The sequence below is a fragment of the Triticum aestivum genome, chromosome 6D (assembly GCF_018294505.1).
Source record: "Triticum aestivum cultivar Chinese Spring chromosome 6D, IWGSC CS RefSeq v2.1, whole genome shotgun sequence".
Taxonomy (NCBI): domain Eukaryota; kingdom Viridiplantae; phylum Streptophyta; class Magnoliopsida; order Poales; family Poaceae; genus Triticum; species Triticum aestivum.
In genome coordinates, this window is record NC_057811.1 from 459,153,592 (window position 1) to 459,172,617 (window position 19,026).

The 19,026-nt window shown below is 47.5% G+C and overlaps 3 protein-coding genes across 5 annotated transcripts; 1 reads left to right on the forward strand and 2 right to left on the reverse strand.

The window, feature by feature from the left end:
* The first annotated feature begins 4,015 nt into the window (after nt 1–4,015).
* On the forward strand, nt 4,016–7,332 carry LOC123145882 (uncharacterized). Of its 2 annotated transcripts, XM_044565392.1 has the most exons (7): nt 4,016–4,431; nt 4,958–5,005; nt 5,377–5,655; nt 5,773–5,946; nt 6,031–6,137; nt 6,359–6,621; nt 6,727–7,332. In XM_044565392.1, the coding sequence occupies exons 1-7, from the start codon at nt 4,249–4,251 to the stop codon at nt 7,185–7,187; spliced, it is 1,515 nt and encodes a 504-aa protein (XP_044421327.1). In that variant the 5' UTR covers nt 4,016–4,248; the 3' UTR covers nt 7,188–7,332. The 2 variants fall into 2 exon arrangements, with proteins under 2 accessions (XP_044421327.1, XP_044421328.1); XM_044565393.1 differs by lacking the exon at nt 4,958–5,005 and having other exon boundaries at nt 4,021–4,431.
* A 420-nt stretch (nt 7,333–7,752) lies between these two features.
* On the reverse strand, nt 7,753–11,884 carry LOC123145883 (protein HEADING DATE REPRESSOR 1). Of its 2 annotated transcripts, none has more exons than XM_044565394.1 (4): nt 11,635–11,884; nt 11,446–11,532; nt 8,492–8,862; nt 7,753–8,228 (listed from the first exon to the last, which is right to left on the reverse strand). In XM_044565394.1, exons 2-4 carry the CDS (start codon nt 11,510–11,512, stop codon nt 8,007–8,009), a joined length of 660 nt encoding a protein of 219 aa, XP_044421329.1. In that variant the 5' UTR covers nt 11,513–11,532; nt 11,635–11,884; the 3' UTR covers nt 7,753–8,006. The 2 variants fall into 2 exon arrangements, with proteins under 2 accessions (XP_044421329.1, XP_044421330.1); XM_044565395.1 differs by having other exon boundaries at nt 11,625–11,832.
* Nucleotides 11,885–15,499: 3,615 nt separating this feature from the next.
* LOC123145884 (uncharacterized) lies at nt 15,500–19,020 on the reverse strand. The gene is made up of 4 exons (XM_044565396.1): nt 18,892–19,020; nt 17,102–17,500; nt 16,187–17,008; nt 15,500–16,039 (listed from the first exon to the last, which is right to left on the reverse strand). The coding sequence occupies exons 1-4, from the start codon at nt 18,941–18,943 to the stop codon at nt 15,750–15,752; spliced, it is 1,563 nt and encodes a 520-aa protein (XP_044421331.1). The 5' UTR covers nt 18,944–19,020; the 3' UTR covers nt 15,500–15,749.
* Between the last annotated feature and the right edge of the window lie 6 nt (nt 19,021–19,026).

Here is a 19,026-nt window from a genome sequence, read left to right on the forward strand (position 1 = left end):
CAGCGGTCGAACTTATCCTTAGTACCTAGTGGATTAAGGAATTTTCTCGATTATGGAGGTGGAAAGGAGTTCGTCGTAAAGGGTTACGTCGATGCGAACTTTGACACTAATCCGGATGACTCTGAGTAGTAAACCGGATTCGTATAGTAGAGCAATTATTTGAAATGGCTCCAAATAGCGCGTGGTAGCATCCACAAGATGACATAGATATTCGTAAAGCACACGGTTCTGAAAGGTTCAGACCCGTTGACTAATAACCTCTCTCACAAGCATAACATGATCAAACCAGAACACATTGAGTGTTAATCACATAGTGATGTGAACTAGATTGTTGACTCTAGTAAACTCTTTAGATGTTGGTCACATGGTGATGTGACCAGTGAGTGTTAATCACATGGTGATGTGAACTAGATTATTGACTCTAGTGCAAGTGGGAGACTGTTGGAAATATGCCCTAGAGGCAATAATAAATTGGTTATTATTATATTTCCTTATTCATGATAATCGTTTATTATCCATGCTAGAATTGTATTGATATGAAACTCAGATTCATGTGTGGATACATAGACAACACCATGTCCCTAGTAAGCCTCTAGTTGACTAGCTCGTTGATCAAAAGATGGTTACGGTTTCCTGACCATGGACATTGGATGTCGTTGATAACGGGATCACATCATTAGGAGAATGATGTGATGGACAAGACCCAATCCTAAGCATAGCATAAAAGATCGTGTAGTTTCGTTTGCCAGAGCTTTTGCAATGTCAAGTATCTTTTCCTTAGACCATGAGATCGTGCAACTCCCGGATACCGTAGGAGTGCTTTGGGTGTGCCAAACGTCACAACGTAACTGGGTGACTATAAAGGTGCACTACGGGTATCTCCGAAAGTGTCTGTTGGGTTGGCACGGATCGAGACTGGGATTTGTCACTCCGTGTGACGGAGAGGTATCTCTGGGCCCACTCGGTAATGCATCATCATAATGAGCTCAATGTGACTAAGGCGTTAGTCACGGGATCATGCATTGCGGTACGAGTAAAGAGACTTGCCGGTAACGAGATTGAACAAGGTATTGGGATACCGACGATCGAATCTCGGGCAAGTAACATACCGTTTGACAAAGGGAATTGCATACGGGATTGACTGAATCCTCGACATCGTGGTTCATCCGATGAGATCATCGTGGAACATGTGAGAGCCAACATGGGTATCCAGATCCCGCTGTTGGTTATTGACCGGAGAGGCGTCTCGGTCATGTCTGCATGTCTCCCGAACCCGTAGGGTCTACACACTTAAGGTCCGGTGACGCTAGGGTTGTAGGGATATATGTATGCGGAAACCCGAAAGTTGTTCGGAGTCCCGGATGAGATCCCGGACGTCACGAGAGGTTCCGGAATGGTCCGGAGGTGAAGAATTATATATAGGAAGTCAAGTTTCGGCCACCGGGAAAGTTTCGGGGGTTACCGGTATTGTACCGGGACCACCGGAATTGTCCCGGGGGTCCACCGGGTGGGGCCACCTATCCCGGAGGGCCCCGTGGGCTGAAAGTGGAAAGGAACCAGCCCTTAGTGGGCTGGGGCGCCCCCCTTGGGCCTCCCCCCATGCGCCTAGGGTTGGGAACCCTAGGGGGGAGCTTCCCCCTTGCCTTGGGGGGCAAGGCACCCCTTCCCCCCCACTTGGCCGCCGCCCCCCCCCTTTGGATCTGATCTCCAGGGCCGGCGCCCCCCCCCCCAGGGGGCCTATATAAAGGGGGGGAGGGAGGGCAAGACACAACAGCCTTGGGCGCCTCCCTCCTCCCCTGCAACACCTCTTTCTCTCTCGCAGAAGCTTAGCGAAGCCCTGCCGAGACCCGCTACATCCACCACCACGCCGTCGTGCTGCTGGATCTCCATCAACCTCTCCTTCCCCTTTCTAGATCAAGAAGGAGGAGACGTCGCTGCACCGTACGTGTGTTGAACGCGGAGGTGCCGTCCGTTCGGCACTCGGTCATCGGTGATTTGGATCACGGCGAGTACGACTCCGTCATCCACGTTCATTGGAACGCTTCCGCTCGCGATCTACAAGGGTATGTAGATGCACTCCCTTCCCCTCGTTGCTAGTATACTCCATAGATGCATCTTGGTGAACGTAGGAAAATTTTAAAATTATGCTACGATTCCCAACATTTATATTATGGGCATAGCATAAGCGCCCTTTTACTTCGGTCACTTTTAGGATTCATTCATATGATTTATTTGCTGCAATTATTACTAATCAATTGAACTAACGGTCAGATTTTTTTCCTTTCAAATTTGCAGGATGGCCCACCAATGTCCACTTATTGAGGGCCACTTGTAATACCGTGAGCGGTGTATCAAAGAGGTGGGGGGGAGATAATTGATTGTTTCCATTATATTGTATTGGAATCCAAGTTGTTAGGCTCCAAATGCAAGAGTTTGTAGCTTATAGGCAAGTTTCCCTCAATTGAGACCAATGTCTTAATCCATACAGATAACACTTCTAGTATCGACCAGAAATCACTACAAACCATACTAAGGGCATCTCTAGCAGATCCCCTATCCTAAAAGTCCAAATCTTCTCTCTGTCCCATTTTTCTAAAAAAAATTAGGAAATGACATTTTATCATCTAGCATATCCCCTAGAACTGAATCCCTACAAAATGTGAACATATTTTTTCACACAAATTCATTTGAAACACATATTTAAACCATTTCCTTTTATAATTAAACAACTAGACTAAATTAGCATCAAATATAGAATACTAGTACAATTCATTACCTAGTACATTACTACCGCATTGACATTAAACTAGCAAAAACATCAATACTTATAGATAAAATCTACTTCTCGTCGGAGGAGATGTTGATTACCACCGTGTTGGAGGGGCTGGCCTCGTCAACATTTGCCAGATGGAATCCACATCATCAAGGATATCCCGCTGGATTCTAAAAAAAAAAAAAGATATCCTGCCGGCATGCTCCTCCTCTACCTTGTCGGTGATTTCGCCTTCAATATCCTCGCACAACTCTGCAAATTCGATGTCGTGAGAAATGGGCTCGCGTCGCTCACAATCAATTGTGCACGCACTGTCCAATGATGTGAAGATCGTGTGGTTCTCGGCGACAATCTCCGGATTCATCATGAGTGTCACCACGGCTAAGGCATGAGCGTGCTTGTCCTTGAGATGCGCTTCGGCCAACTTGCGCCCTCCACCTAGGCCGCTCGTCGGCGCGCCTCCTCCGCCTTCTAGGCTTGCGCGCGTCGGTATTGCGCTTCCTGCTCGTCCATCGATGGGAGGCGGATGTTGTTGCCCCCATACGCCGCATCCACTATATTGAAGCCGGCAGTGGCGAATTCGGCAGCCGGGTCTACCACCATCCCCTCCTCTCCTCTGAGCCCGGGTCCAAAGAGCTCGGAGGCTCGCCAACAATGATGCATGCCCAGGGACGCTCGTGGTACGTGCGCTCCCTGGCGACAAGCGCCGTGCTGTGCGAGTGTCAACATCATGAGGTGGCGACCTTGTCACGCACAATGGCGGCAACAATGCTCGGGGAAGATGTCCCGGAATGCGACGGGGAAGACGGCGTTGCGACTCGACTCCGCGTCATCCTTCGAGGGCGCGGTAACCACACCGGTGTTTTGTCGCATGGTCTCGACTCCGTACGTCCATGGCTCGCCTCGTCGGCTCCTCCGGTGGCTGCCACTTGGCTCCTGCCCATTGGACACTTGCAAAATGGCGAAGAGGCATCCACGTCCACGTACGTCCAGAGAAATATGGAACAAACTTTCTAAAAAAGAGAGAAATATGGACAAACTTTCTAAAAGAAGAGAGAAATGTGGACAAACGCAAACGTGACGAGTCACACCCTTACCAGCAGCTGCGTGGTGTAGCCCGGGCAAACCGTTAGCGCTTTTCTTTCTAAAAACAAGGGACGTACGTGCAAACGTTAAGTTGGTGGCAACCGACCGAGACGCACGCCGGGCGTGGGGCGCTTTCCGTGCGGCGATGCACAAGAAACCGATCGGCGACACGCCGTCCCTCACCTACCTTCACGAGCCCCATCAGCCAAGCCTAGCCGCGCGCGTCCCCGCGTCCCAGATTATAACCAGCAGCGCCGGATCCAGCGCCATGTTCCGCCGCCAGGCCCCTTTCGCGCTCCCCCTCCGCCGTCGCCGTCCATTCCTTCCATCTGATCCGATCCCCGCCTGCTCCTTCCTCTCCTGGGGTCCAGGGTTTTAGGGACGTCGGCATGGTGCAGCCCCGGGGCCGGCCGCGGACGAAGCGGCGTGCAAGCCACACCGAGACTGTTGCCCCTCGTGCGTCGCCGGCGGGCGCCCTGGAGGAGGAGGGGTCAGGCGACGGGAATGAGGCCACTCAGAAGCGCGTTAGGAGTTGGACGGCGCAGCCATCTCAGCTTCCGCTTCCACTGCAGGTAGATGGGTTTTACTGTAGTAGTTTACTATGGTGGCGCAAAGATTGTATCATTGGCGTAGAAGTTAAATTATACCCATTTCTCTTCTTTTGAGGGATTCGGGGCGGCATAGCCATCCCCGCTTGTGCTTCCACTGCAGGTAGATGGGGTTTGGGGTTTTAGTATTTTTAATATGGTGACGCGAAGATTTTGTCGTTGGAGTACAATTTAAATTATACCCGTTATTATTTCTCTTGAGGAATTTGGGATGGCGCAGCCACCCCGCTTCTGCTTCCACTGTAGGTAGATGGGGTTTGGGGTTTTAGTATTTTTAATATGGTCGCGTGAAGATTTTGTTGTTGACGTAGAATTCAAATTATACCCATTATTTTCTCTGTTGAGGAATTCGAGACGGCGCATCCACCCCGCTTCTTCTTCCACTGTAGGTAGATGGGATTGGGGGGTTTAGTATTTTATATGGTGGCGCGAAGATTTTATTGTTGGCGTAGAATTTAAATTATACATGTTATCTTTTTTTTCTTTTTAGGAATTCAGGACGACGAAGCCACCGCCTCTTCTTCTGCCTCCGCTGCAGGTAGATGTGGTTCGGGTTTTAGTATATTAATATAACGACAGAAAAATTTTGTCGTTGGCGTAGAATTCAAATTATACCCATTGTCTTTTATTTGAGGAATTCAAATAGGAAGTTCAACTCATCCAAAGAAAAAAACATTAAGTTTTGAAGTTAATGTTTTGCCTTGATTGATTGACCGCATAAAAGAGAAATGTGTTTAATTATTCAATGCAAACTTTGCAAAATATGATATGATGGGTTTTGATTAATATTATCTCTACCGCTCCATCTAATTATACAGTGTTTGATTAATAATATTATCTGTTTATTTATATAGAAATCTATATCTTTTTATTGATCCTAATTCTGAATAGAGAGATTATGTTTTGCAGGACATGTATGTCAATATAATTAATGAACCGCTCCCACTTGGTCTACGGTTGAAAAAGAGCCCATCTTTTGTAGATCTTATTTGTATGTGTCTTTCAAAGGAAAACTCTACCAAGGAAAACTCTACCAAGGAAATCTCTACCAAGGAAAACTCTACCAAGGAAATCTCTACCAAGGGCCGTTCTGCTATGAAAGATATTGTTTCCAAGCCCCCGTTAAAGAAAGATGTAGTAAAAGCTTCAAATTTTCCTGCAAACTTTCTTAAGATTGGTAATTGGGAGGTAAGCAATTTCCTTGTGTTAACTCAGTATATATGTTTTTATTATGAGAAAGAAGTATTTATAAGCTTCCCATAAATACTGCCTAACCAAAACATTTTTTTTTTGCTTTTAATACAGTACACATCGCAGTATGAAGGTGATTTGGTTGCAAAATGCTACTATGCAAAGCATAAGCTTGTCTGGGAAGTTTTGAACGATGGTCTTAAGAGTAAGATAGAGGTCCAGTGGTTAGATATTACTGCTATAAAGGCAACTTGCCCTGAGGAGGGAGATGGCACCTTGGAACTGATGGTTAGTTCTTGTGATATTTTTTATTGTTTGTTTGTGTACCTATCAATCATTATTGCCTCAAACGAGTTTCCGATCTTTTTGAAGTTGTCTCGGCCACCCATTTTCTTTCAAGAGACCGATCCTCAACCAAGAAAACATACATTATGGCTGGCGGCACCAGATTTCACTTGTGGACAAGCAATCATGTGCAGGTGAAGCACTAGTGCATTATTTAACGTTCTACATTAACACTTAAAGATCAGTCTTGAAATATGAAAGTTGCAATTAATTGTTGCTATGATTTATGGTGTAGATGTGTTGCGCACTTTGTATTGCTTTTTTGGTAGACCTTGCTGCTAGTTGTTTCTGTTTTATTCAACTTTATCATTTACTTTGTTGAGATGAAATTAACTTTTAAATGCTCTGAATGCAGGAGGCATGTTTTGCGCTGCTCTTCGAGTGTGTTGAGCAGAAATTTTGAAAAGCTTATTCAGTGTGATGAGCGACTAAATGAGCTGAGCCGACAACCAATTATCATGTCAGATTCTCCATTTATTGGGAACATAAGCTCCATATTTGGAAATCCAAATGAAAGTTCCGGCCCTTCATCCATGTTCGCACATCATGTGTTACCATGTGATACTTCTCCAGTGTTCCAAAGGGATGGGGTGAAGCATCATCAGCCATTGAACTTAGGTAAGTATCCCCTTCTTCAGACAAATTCTTGAGGCTGGCAGGCTTCCATGCCACACTTATAATCTTGTACTAGATTATATTCCTTTAACAGTAAGCCTTTCTCAGGTGCCACTGCTTCAGATGTCCAAGCAAAAATTGTTGCTCAAGAACAAAGGAACCTCAATTTGTGCAATCATGCCAGCCCTGAGGTGCCGAAAGAATTTCAGGAGATTGCTGAGAGCCTCTTAAGCGATACACATGCCCCGCCATCCGCGGATGAGAAATATCTGCTGGCAAGAGTGGACTCGCTTAGCAATTTGATTGAGAAAGGCGCTGCGCCATCCACCGTATCTGTTCCTGAGCGCAACTACACCATTGCTGCAGGCGAAGTAGGTCATGATGCCTTTGCCGAGGAACTCGGATTTTGTTTCGAAGACGAAGAACAATGGGCGCCTGCGGGGAGAACTGTGGATGGCGGCGCAGGACCGCCTGCCATCTCTAGAAAGGAGTCCGTGGCGGGTCTGTTTGAGAACATCCATCGCCGCATACCGTCTATGTCAGAGTTGTTCGACATAGCAGAGGATTGAGAGAACTCCGGTTAGCGCTCCGGATTTGGAAATGTTTCGATCATGAGGAACTGTGCCTTCTTAGACTTGTTTTGGTCTCCTGTCTGTAACTTACCTGACTCTCATTTGGCAACAACTGAAATTTGCGCAACCCCATTTCGCTGTTCTTGCTACATTTCTCTCGGTACTTTCTCCGTTGGCCTGTGAAGGCATCTCCAACAAGCCGATACTAAGGCTATTGCAAAGAGGAGCGATGTGGAAAATTTCACACAAAGTATCCACAAATTAACAGCTTCTCCGGTAGAGTGTTATGCCAACCCTCCAAGATCATTCAACTACTGCATCTCGTTCCTTTTTTTAGCCGCATCTTGTTACTTTGGCCTTGGTAAGTGTGTTTGGATTGTTCTCCTGCTAGCAAATGTTTCACAATCTTTACTCTATTTTCCCCTGACATGCCATTCATTTGCTGCCGTGATATGGACCGTTGGAGAAGCCCTGATACGTCATGACACTAGTGCGTCACATTTGTAGATCAGATGTCATTGTGACTTCGAAATATGAAATAAAAATGCAGCAGCTGGCAAAATAATCATAATACCATATACACACACTTGCATTTCAAATAAAATGCGTCGCAAATGTCTCCATACATCTGCAACAAACCTAGATACGAACAGGAACAATAAAACATGCACCCTTCGCCTACACGAAATAATATAAATTGAATTCTACACAAGAGACCAATAGAAACCTCCGGGATACTCTCAAATTGGTACCCAAAGATGGACATGCTGCGGATGCCTTTTCTTAAAAAGGGGAACCTGCAGTTGTCGGAAATGCTTAATCGATGGAGTCGGGCGGTGGCGCCTCTTCTCCTTCCTCGTCAAAGGCTTCGTTTTCGTCAAGCATGCTCATCAGCATGGACACCTGCTCTTGAAGCATGGAGTTCTCCTTCTCGATCTCCGACCGCTTCCTGCGCTCGTCCGTGAGCTGCTTCTGCAGAAGCTCCAGCACGCGGGAGTCCTCCTCTAGCTGTTCATTGAGCCCGCCGATTTCACGGTCCTGCCACATCATTTTACGAGATATTTTACATGATAATATGTATCAACCTATGATGCAAATTTGGCAACAATAAAAAAATGCCTAGTTACCTTAGCTGCACTAGAACAATGCACAGGTCATCATAAGTTAATAGTAAAGTTAGTGTTTCATGCTTGATTTCAGGCCTCGAACATGTGTGCAGTTACCAGAAAAAACAGTATGGCATATACCCAGCATGATATTATGCCAGCATGTGGTGGTAAATAATTAGCAAGAACATGAACCTTTCTGTTCATTTCCAGGATCGCTATCCTCCTCATGCTTTCCACCACATCGACATTGACGAGCTTGCGCTTCTTACCAACCAGCCATCCCTTGGGATACGATGTAGGCTCGAAGTCCGGTGGCGGAAGCAGCATGTCAGCGCCGCGCTTGCCATTGATCGGCTCCAGGGGCTCAAAGAGCGCCTTTCGCTTCTCAGATAGGTTAGCCATCGGATCTGCCTGATGAGCATCATCCTCTGTGGTAGTGCTTGCTGCATTTGCGTCATCAATCTTCATGGCTTCTCCTTGAGCCGGAAGATTGCCCGCTGCTGCCTCTTCGGTGGCAACGGCCTCGTTGCTATGTTCTTGTGCTTGCAAGCTCCGGCCATTGGCTGGAACATACACATTGTTAAGTCAGATTGAGTGAGTCCGTAGTCAGTACATTTACCCCAGCAAAAATGCAGTGCACATATATACCGACTGATATGCATGACCATTGGCACTAGAACTAGAATATGATCAGCCGGAAGTTTTTTCAGTGGACAACTGGTGGAGTAATTCAGTAATAGGTCAGAGTGAGTTTTGCTGCCATTTGGAACTTGGATGTACTTCAATCTGTATCTACTCTCCTTGACAAGGAAGCAAAGCATAGATAGGGACAGCTTAGGCATACTGTATAATACAAGCAATTCCCTGCAAGATCTGTTAATAGACTATTCTCAGAAGCTCTGGAGAGGATAGAAGTGGAAACAATTTATCTTTTTATTATCTGTTCATGAGTTATACAATACGAGCAGACTGATTTACTAACACGGTCAACATTGGCAGGTTCGGACCATTCGGCATGAATGGTGAAGCTATATTAAAAAACAATGAGCATTGGCAGGTTCAGAAAGTATCATCAGACCGGCCTAATTAAAGTAAACATTCTGACAGCAACTCCAAATAAACGCGACTGGTCACGCCTGTCTCGAGCCTCATGTTATGCTGTAAACAATCGGTATTATACGAAGCCAATGTGGACCATAGATATCTCAGTCCATCACAGGTGTCCTCTTCTTTTGTCCTAAGGAATTGCCGCGTTGTTACTGCTCCTCCTGAAGAGCTTTTCCATTGCCTCGCCAAGACAGAATACCAGTGGAATTCAGAGGGAGTTACTAAAGGGGGTATGGTTTCAATCATGGGTGTGCATTGACATCAATTACTTGAAAAGGAAACACGACCAAAAATGGTTCTTGTTTAATACTAGTAAAGGGACCCGCGCCCTCCACCTATCTGCATTGATATCAACACGAACAAAATGATTCTTGTTTATTTACATGGCCATTGGAACTAGAATATGATCAGCTAGAAATTTTTTCAGTGGATTACTGGTGGAGTGATGATAGGTGAGAGTGAGTTTTTCTGACATTTGGAACATGGATGTACTTCAACAAGCTGTATGCACTCTCCTTGACAAGGAAGCAAAGCAAGAAAGGGCTGTGATAGACAGGGACAGCTTAGAACACATACTGTATAATACAAGGAATTCCCTGCAAGATCTACAGAAAGAATATTCTCAGAAGCTCTGGAGAGGATAGTGGAAACAATTTAACCCTTTTATCTGTTCGTTGGTTAGACACTAACAGCAAACTGATTTACTTACTCCGGCATTATCTACTGGTCAACATTGGCAGGTTCAGAAACGGTAATTTGGTCAGTACCATTAGATTAACCTACTTACTGTAACATTCTGACATGAACTCTAAAATAAGCGCGAGTGGTCACCAAACACGCGCATCTCTCGAGCCTCGGGTTGCGCCATAAATAAACAATCAGCATTATCTACCAGGTCAGAGAATTAAGGCCATAGATATCTCAGCCTATCGCATTCACTCTCTGTCATCTAGTAGTTGTATTACCAAAACTGCAGCCCTCTTTTTCTCAGAAAAAATTACAGACTTGTTGGCTGCTGCCCTCACAGCCAAGCTTCCCCTGCTCCCGGAGAGCATCTCGCTGCATTGCCCAAGGCAGAATACTAGTAGTAATATTCAGAGGAGGGGGCCTCAAAAGCTCATCCCAACAACAGCAAATTACTGAAAGGGATATGGTTTCTTGCCGCGAGCATATTCGCACGACCACGACCACTACTGGGTAGGGTAGCAGCTGCAGCTGCCGGCCTGCGGTGCCGACAGCTGCCTGCAGAGATCTTGCCGGCGACGACAAGCAAGGCTAGGCAAGCGGTGCACTACAGCAGCACAGCACCCACCCCCTTTGTGAGAAATTACCCCCAAACTAACCAAGGTCTGAAGCTCTGAACGGCCGGCCTTGCTTGCGCGAGGCCTTTGATTAATTGATTCTAAATATACAACGAAGAATCAGTTGCGCCGGCCGCATGCGTGATTAACGTATGCGGGAAATTGCGATTTTCTTACGCGTATTGGTAGTTGTATATATCGTCCGTGTGAGGTGGCAATCGTTAACCCATTTCCTCACGTAATATCTCACTGCTGGAATGTTTCAGGCCGTCAGGTCCGGTGCCGTGCGAAGACGGATGAACATCCCTAGAAAGAACCGACGAACAAAAGGGAAGAAGCCACTAATTTCTGCAGAGGCAGAGGCAGAGGCAGAGGAGGCTCGGCTAACGAAGAATCGAGGAACAGAAGGAGATTCTGGGCTGTAAAAATCGAATTGGTGTAAGATTTCGTGATAATTTTCAAAAAACAAATGGCAGGAGCAAACTTCAAAATTAATTCCCAGGAGAGAGAGAAAGCATGAGGGGAGCTTTTGCCGAGATCTGGACTGAAATTTGCCGAAACCGGCAGTACGGTTGTGGGATAGATGGGGAATGGGTGAAGGACGGACAGGTTCCTTTCTTTATAAAGGAACAACAATATCTTCTTCTTCTTTTAAAGGGCGCAGTTCAAATCAGGACGGATTCAAGAGTTAAGAGGTTTGCTCAAAGGATTTTGAGCAGCAAGAAGCAGCGCTCCTACCTGACGACGGCCTCCTCCTGGACTTCCAGAAGATCCGCGGCGGGTCGGCCATGGACGGCTCCTCCATGCTCCCCGGCCGGCAGGTCTCTGCGGTCCAAGACAAGAGCGGCCGGCCGGCCGCAAATACACATCAGCTATGGAAGAAATCCCGCGTCTAACAAGGACGAAATGGTCAGGACCTCAGCTCACCTCCGGTGGCTCCTTGGCTCAACTTCCTGCTACCTGCCGGAGCTCCCAATCTCTCGCTCTCCCCACCTCGGTGTAGCTTGTTTGGTCGCGTGCGCCGCGTTATCTGGTGGTTTCTGGCTGTGCTTGTGCCGTGGCGTGGGCGGGTTGTTGCTGCTGCTACTAGCAGAAAGGAAAAAACGGTGGCCTTGGAAGCCACTCCCGTTTCCTTGGCGTCCTTGACGGTGGCTTTCAGCCGTGCCCGTGACGTGACGCGCTGGCTTCCTGGTACCAGTACTAGCTGTCGTCCGACGGACGGGACGGCTACTCACGGCGTTCACGCTTGACTGCCAGACAGACAGACAGGGGCGTTTTCGTTTTGGGCTACCCGCCCGCCAACAACCAGTAGCCGTGCCCGTGTGCGCTCCTCCTCCTCCCCGGATCCTCTGTGGGCTGTGCAAGCAGGCCCTACTCAAAGCATCTCTAGCAGACCCTGCAAAATCCCGACCCGCAAAACGCGTTTGCAGTTCGTGGAAAAACGGCTTTGTGGGCCGGCGCGGACGGCCGCAGAGGCGGGCCCCGCCAAACGAACCCGTATAAAAGGATATTCACGGAATATGCTCTTTTACGGGTCGGCTTTGCGGGGTCTAGTGCCGGCCCGCAAATCCTAAATTTGGCCATGGCGGCGATAGGACGAACCCGTACCTGCATGTGGCGATGGGACTTTGCCGGGGCTGCGCGAGGTGCTCCCCGACCATTCCATCGCTTGGTGCAGCCACCGGCCGCCGGAAAAGCCAAATTCGGCTGCCCACGACGAAGGGCCGCATATCTGCAACTTTTCGGCCCGCCGACGCAGGAGGGGGGCGGAGGGCAACCTCGTGTGTGTGGCGGCCTTTCGGCGCGATCCCGCCGGCTACTTTCGCTGGAATCATGGGCGGCGGGGCGAGGGGTGAGGGGAGGTGGTAGGTGGGGAAAAGCGCGGGCGGAAATGTCCTCCCCACCAACCGCTCCTGCTATATGCAGGGCACCGACGGGCCGGGGGGGCCCGCGTATTCGCGGGTTGGGTCAAGATTTTGCCGCGCCACTCAAAAAAATTTGCGGGCCGGCCGCGTTTGCGGGGTTTGTTCGGGCAGGATTTTCCGCACCGACCCGCATTTTGGCGGTTATTTTGCGGGTCGGGGCTTTTTGCGGGGTCAGCTAGAGATGCTCTTAGGCCAACTCTAACACGCCGGATTTAGCCCACTTTTGTCCGTTTGGGTCAGTTGTAGATGTGGCGTTTCTAAAAAGGAAAAGAATTATAGAAGTGACGCCTGTCTTCATCCGTAAATTTCTGTGCGGCGTGCCCAACCGGCCGACCCATTTGATCCGTTCACCTGGTTGTTTGTCAAATTTCCATACATATTAATTACACAATCAAATAAAAAAACATTACACATAACTAAACAAATAAGTCACACGGTTTTACATCATAATAAATAAATGTCATAGTTCACAACCAAATAAATTCAAAATTGTACCAACTACATTAAAAATGAAGAGCGGATACATTTATTGGTTGCTGCATGTTTTGAAGTTGAATATGAGTTATCCAATCACGCATTTCTTGGTGAAATTGTATGAACTGTGCAAACGTTGTCGCTCTCAGGCTCAAAGTTTTCACCCTGGAAATCCCCCCTTGGTCAAAGAGGTTGTCATCACGCTAATCATCTATGATCATGTTATGCATGATCACACTAGCAGTCATTACCTCCCACATCCCCTGTTTGTGTCAAACAATAGCCCATCGAGATCGAAGCATACCAAAAGCACGCTCCACATCGTTCCTAGCACTCTCTTGTTCTTTGGCAAACTTCACCCTCTTCTCTCCTACGGATTGGAGACTGTCTTGACAATCGTAGACTAGTGAGGATAGATACCATCAGCTAGGTAGTATCCCTTGTTGTATTGGTGACCATTGATCTCAAAGTTGACCGTATGCCATCTGAAAGACTCGCGAACACCAGAGAGCACGTTGATGACATTATGAGAAGCTGCCATGCCGGAAAAAGAATGCCAAATCCAGGTATCTTGTGATGTCACGGCTTCAAGTATGATAAGAGGAGAAACCAACCTTTTCAAGGGCATCATACTTACATTTCAAGTAATCATCATACGCCACCACTCCCTCCAGAATACAGTTGAACACATGTCTCGTCACCCGGAAGCGCCGCTCGAAAAGCTTGGGAGGGAATATTGAGTCATTGTACTTGAAATAATCATTGTAGAGTAGGCAATGGCCGCTCTCTCTGTGACGATTCAAACCCAGAGCATGGTTCATGATCGATCCCTAAACCTTGGTCGCTGCCTAGCAATGTGCTCATTGACAACCAAAGCAGCTATCACACCATCATCATCATCGTCGAACGATTCTTCAGACAATGATGAACATATGAAGTTGTTAAAAAAAACTCATCCGAATTGTCCACCATGATGAAACTATACCTCATTGGATGGAGGCGGGCGTGGATGCGCCTCGGCCGAGTCGGGCAAATAGCCGAACACCTTGCGGGCGACGACGGGGATGGGCGATGGCGAGGCGCAACTGGTGAATGGAGGGAGTGGGGTGGTGGTGCAGTGGCCAGAAAAAAATGGGTGGCGGCGATGGCGAAGAGGGCGTGGTGCTGGTTGGGAGGGAGAATGGTCTGTGTGCCACAGACAAGCACGCTAGGGTAGGACGTCACGGACGTCCGCTGCTTGTCCGCAAGAACGCAAATCAGACTCAAATACGGGCCAATAATGGGTCCCAGAAAAGACCCCCGTCCGTTTTGTGTCAGCGCGTTGGGCAGTGGTTTTTTGTTCGCTTACACACAAACATTATAGATTGACGTGTTGAAGTTGGCTTTTGTGTTTGGAGCTCGTGAAGGCGGGAGATGACGTCACGGGTTTGTGAAATCAAGGGAAGGGAGCATTTTTGGGGGTGGGATATGAAAAGAAGCGCGCACGCTTTTGTGTTCCCTGAGACCCGCAATCTGTCCCAAAAGATGAAAAGCGAGAGGAGGCCTTTGGTTTTTCAGGAGGAGGGGGAAAAAGGCTCCTTGGCTTTTGGTTTAGCAAGCCATTTTACTTGGCTTTCAGGAGTAACATTACGTTAGTATAAAACACAATTTACTTTTTTTTTTAAATGAAAACACAATTTACTTGAGAACCAAAGAGGAGGAAGGTTACTACAAAACTTGACTCTCTCCATGCATCCGGAATGTGTTTGGGGGTAAAAAGTAGTCACCGACCACCGGCGCCCCGTTTGCGTTGCCCAGTTTCGTCATCAATGAATGCTGCTGCACTGGCAAAGCGACGCTGACACACCCGCCGGCCAGCACCACCACGCGTGCGATGCAGCTACGGTCCATGAATGCCAATGCCAAAGTCAGGGAATCCAAGTACGCTCTCCCCCTTTTCTCACTGGGCCCCACACTAGTACGCCTCGCCGTTTCATGGGAATTTCACACAGTTGGGCCACCAATAGACCTTGTACATACAAGGCCTGGACTTCTGTGCCCAGCACTTTTCTTACTCTCAAAGCCCAGACCATGATGCCAGGCTTCCCCCTTTTTAAGAATCGTCACCAAACCTCGGCCCAAGATTGAAAGAATCTGGCAGAAAGTCTGAAAGTGAGTTGGACCCCTGCCTACCTCGGCAGCATTTTTTTTTTCTGAACTACTTTTCTTTAGTTTTTTTTTCTGAATTACTCGTACTACAAAGATTAGATAACAAAGAAGTTCTAAGCTACTCCAGAAATAGTACATCACATTCATGAGAACTTGCTGCTACCAAAGAAGTTTTTCTTTTTTCTTTTTGAGAACTTGCTCCAGAAGTTGATGCACACAGAAGATTCAACACATTTCCAACCAAGTACTCGAAAATGCAGGTCAATATCTATATATATCTATAGAAAGGAAAACATCCATGGTGTCCGACTGTTTAACTGGCTGCCCATCAAAATCAAAAGCTTGCTAATGCTAATTACACCGCCTAAAGCAAAAAAGCAAAAGGGGTAATTCGACTTTGATCTGAGCCAAGCAAGCCACCACATAATATTTCTACCAGCAGACAAGAGACAACAACACTCCATCTATATATGCATTCTAACAGCACCCTTCTTTTCAAGCCCTACACCGCAGCCCAGCCACACAGATCGGTGCTACTGGCTGACCATCAGTGCGCTTCTCGCAGTCGAGGCATGCAATACACTGGGCGGGCTCGGCGAGGCCATAGACGTCCTCGATGCAGCTGCTGTGGAATGTATGGTGGCATCTAAGGACAGCGATGACAGGGGGAGCGGAGGCATCGTGGGCGGCGCCCCCATGAGCCTCAAAAGCGAGGTCGAGCTTGCAGAGCGCGCACCTTGTTCCCAGCGGCTCTGTCTCTGGCGCTTCGTCACCCTCAAACAGAGCTGAAATTGCAATGAGGCAAGTACGGTCAGGTCACCAAACTATGCCTGCCTCGAATTGAGAATACAAAGAACAGTTCTAATTTACATGTGAATTCACCGAATTATATTGCCTGTAGCTATTTTAGTTCCAAAGTAGTAGAGCTTTACCAGGACCCTTGATGTGAAGCTGCGCTTGTGAATTCACCAACTTATATTGCTGCAGAAGCTGCTCTTGCTGCTTGATTAACAGTGCCCTCCTGTAAGCAGCACTCGACACAGCATGGGAAGACTCATTTGCATTCCCGATTTCTAGCTTTGGGACCACCATTGGGCCAGTAGCACCAGCCGGGACGCTGGCCTGGCTTGTGGGCAGAGTTATCTTGCTAAGCTTCTGTTGAATATTGTTTTGTAATTGTTGTCTTGGCAATGTAACGACTGGAGCAACAAACTGATTGACCTGGGTTGTCCTGTTGCCAATAGCTTCTGTAATGACTGGGGCAACCGGCTGACTGATCTGCCGTGTTCTTCTATTGCCAATAGCTTCTGTAATGACTGGAGTAACCAACTGATCAGCTTGCCTTTTTCCTCTGACAACAGCATCTGTAACTGCTGGAGCAACCAACTGATTCACTTGACTTGTTCCACTGGAAATAGCTTCTGTGATGACTGCAGCAACTGACTGATTGACTTGGCTAGTTCCACTGGCAATAGCTTCTGTAATGGCATTCGACTTCTTTGCAATCTCAAGTTGCAGCTGATGTGCAGGCAATGGATCAACACTGGCAGGATCTTTTCCAAGTTCAGTTTCTGGATTCCCCATAAGCAGCTGAGCAGCTAATTTAGCACCCTTGCTTCTGATAGTGCTTTTCCTTTTTGAAACCAGATTAGAAGAGCCCTTGCCACTATGCAGCTTCTTTGGTGGAGATGCGATGACAGCACCATCTGATTGATCAGCCTGACTAGCGCATTCTTCGTTTCTGTTCTTTTTACCTGGATAATAATAAAACTAATCAAAACTAGGAATAAAATATGAATGTCCTAAAAAAAGATTAAAACGAGTACACAAAGCCTCTAGTAACATACCACTGCGAACATTTCGATTAACTTTAGAAGCTGAATCTTTAGCAGCCTGTGAGTTAGTAACTCTGGAGCGCTTGGCAGTAGGGTTGGTTGCAGGAGTACTTGCTCGCTTCAGGTCTTCACTCAGAACAGCAGGCTGAGTAAGAGGTTTCCAAGCAGATTTAGTCACTTCCTGAGGGGTTCGAGCACGGGTTACAGTGGGCCGTGCTGCAGCTAACTGAATGCTAAAGCGAGCATCTGGAGTACTTCTATTGCTGCTTGTGCTATCGACTCTTTTCTTCGCATCAGATGTAGCAGTAACCGCAGGAGGTATACGGGTCATAGACCGAGTAACAGGGCGAAACACCTTCTGATAGGCAGGTGTGCTGCATGATGGCTCAGAGTGGCCGGCATCGCTGCTCGCTGGAATGGAAATCAAAGCAAGAGGTCACAAATATTACCATTGAAGAGCATGTCCTGGGGAGGTGTACTCATAGGTGAGTACTAACTTGATGAAGTGAAAAGGCAATGATTTGATAAAACTATGGAAGTCTTCCTTGGAAACAAAACCACACAAATTTTATGCCAGTTGCAACTTAGTAAAATGGAAAACAGCTTTTAACAATACATTGGTTTTCCGGTGACAAAGGCTGGCATTTGTACATATCGATTTGGCTTCCAATAAAAAATACAGTATGGCACAAATGGATGATGTAAGATAGGGAAGAATTACACACAGAATAAATGGATTAACACATAATCTGTTAAGGCAAATTGATGGGTAAGATAAATTAAATTAATTTGACAAAATGAATTGCAGGCCGGTCACAGGCTATGGCAGAGATATAACATCAGTGTAAATAACAGCATTGTACCTATTAAATCCAAGTGAACAAATTCATAATGGGAAACAACTAATTCTCAGCATTCTGATATCTTTTTCAAGATCCCAGCATGAATAAATATGGGAATTTTAACATTTGCCCATCGTTCCTGCGCGCGTACGACCCTGGGCCTGGTCATGCACGGCATGCAAGGTATAACAAGAAGATGGCGTGGATGACGGACTCGCGCGGAAGCACGGAAGTGCGGTGGTACCATCCAATAAATATGACTTTTGCACACTAGTAAATAAAGGACTCTGCCAGCATAAACCTAAACAACACAAACCCCCCTGAGGAAAAATGATCAGCTAAATTGCAACCTATTAAGAATCCTACAACAGATTTTTCATGGAGGAAATCAGATCCCACCGCACATGCCAGAACCTAGCCATGAGAATTCTTGCACAAAATAAATCATCAATCAAGTGAATGTAAAAACCAATTCCAAAGTTCCCTAATTCCATGGTAAACCAACCCAAGAAACATCTGAATCATTTCCCAAGGGTCAACTTCCAATTCTGATGCTCCCCTGTAACACCACCGCCCCGAAACACCTAACAGCCCACCTATCGCCGTACATAAGCAGGGTGGCAAGCCTCCGAAGCCAAAATCAGGGCCCGATTCCGTATCACCCAACAATATCCCTCCATTCCAAGCACCAGAACTGCCCAATCGGGGCGACACCGGCGTCCGATCGCGGCTCCGCCCCCAAACCAAATCCGCACGCCCCCATCAGCCGCGCGCACGCAAGCGCATCTAAATCGGAATCCCCCGGCCAAAGAACCGGCACGCCGCCGCAATCAAGAAGACGCATTGCGTCGGAGCAGCCGCCCCGCGCGCCCCGAAGCCCGCCGGAAAGGACCGGCGCGCCGTCGCGCCGATAATAAACCCCCATCAGCCCCAAAAAGCCCGGATTGGCCCCGTTCTTACCGCTGGTGGCGGCGGCCGCCGGGCGGCCCGCGGAGCCGGACGCGCGCGGCATTGGATTGGGCGAATCGGCGGCGAGATCGCTGGAAATCCGAGGAGAAAGCCCTAAATTCGCCTGCTTGGTTTCCTCTCCCCTTT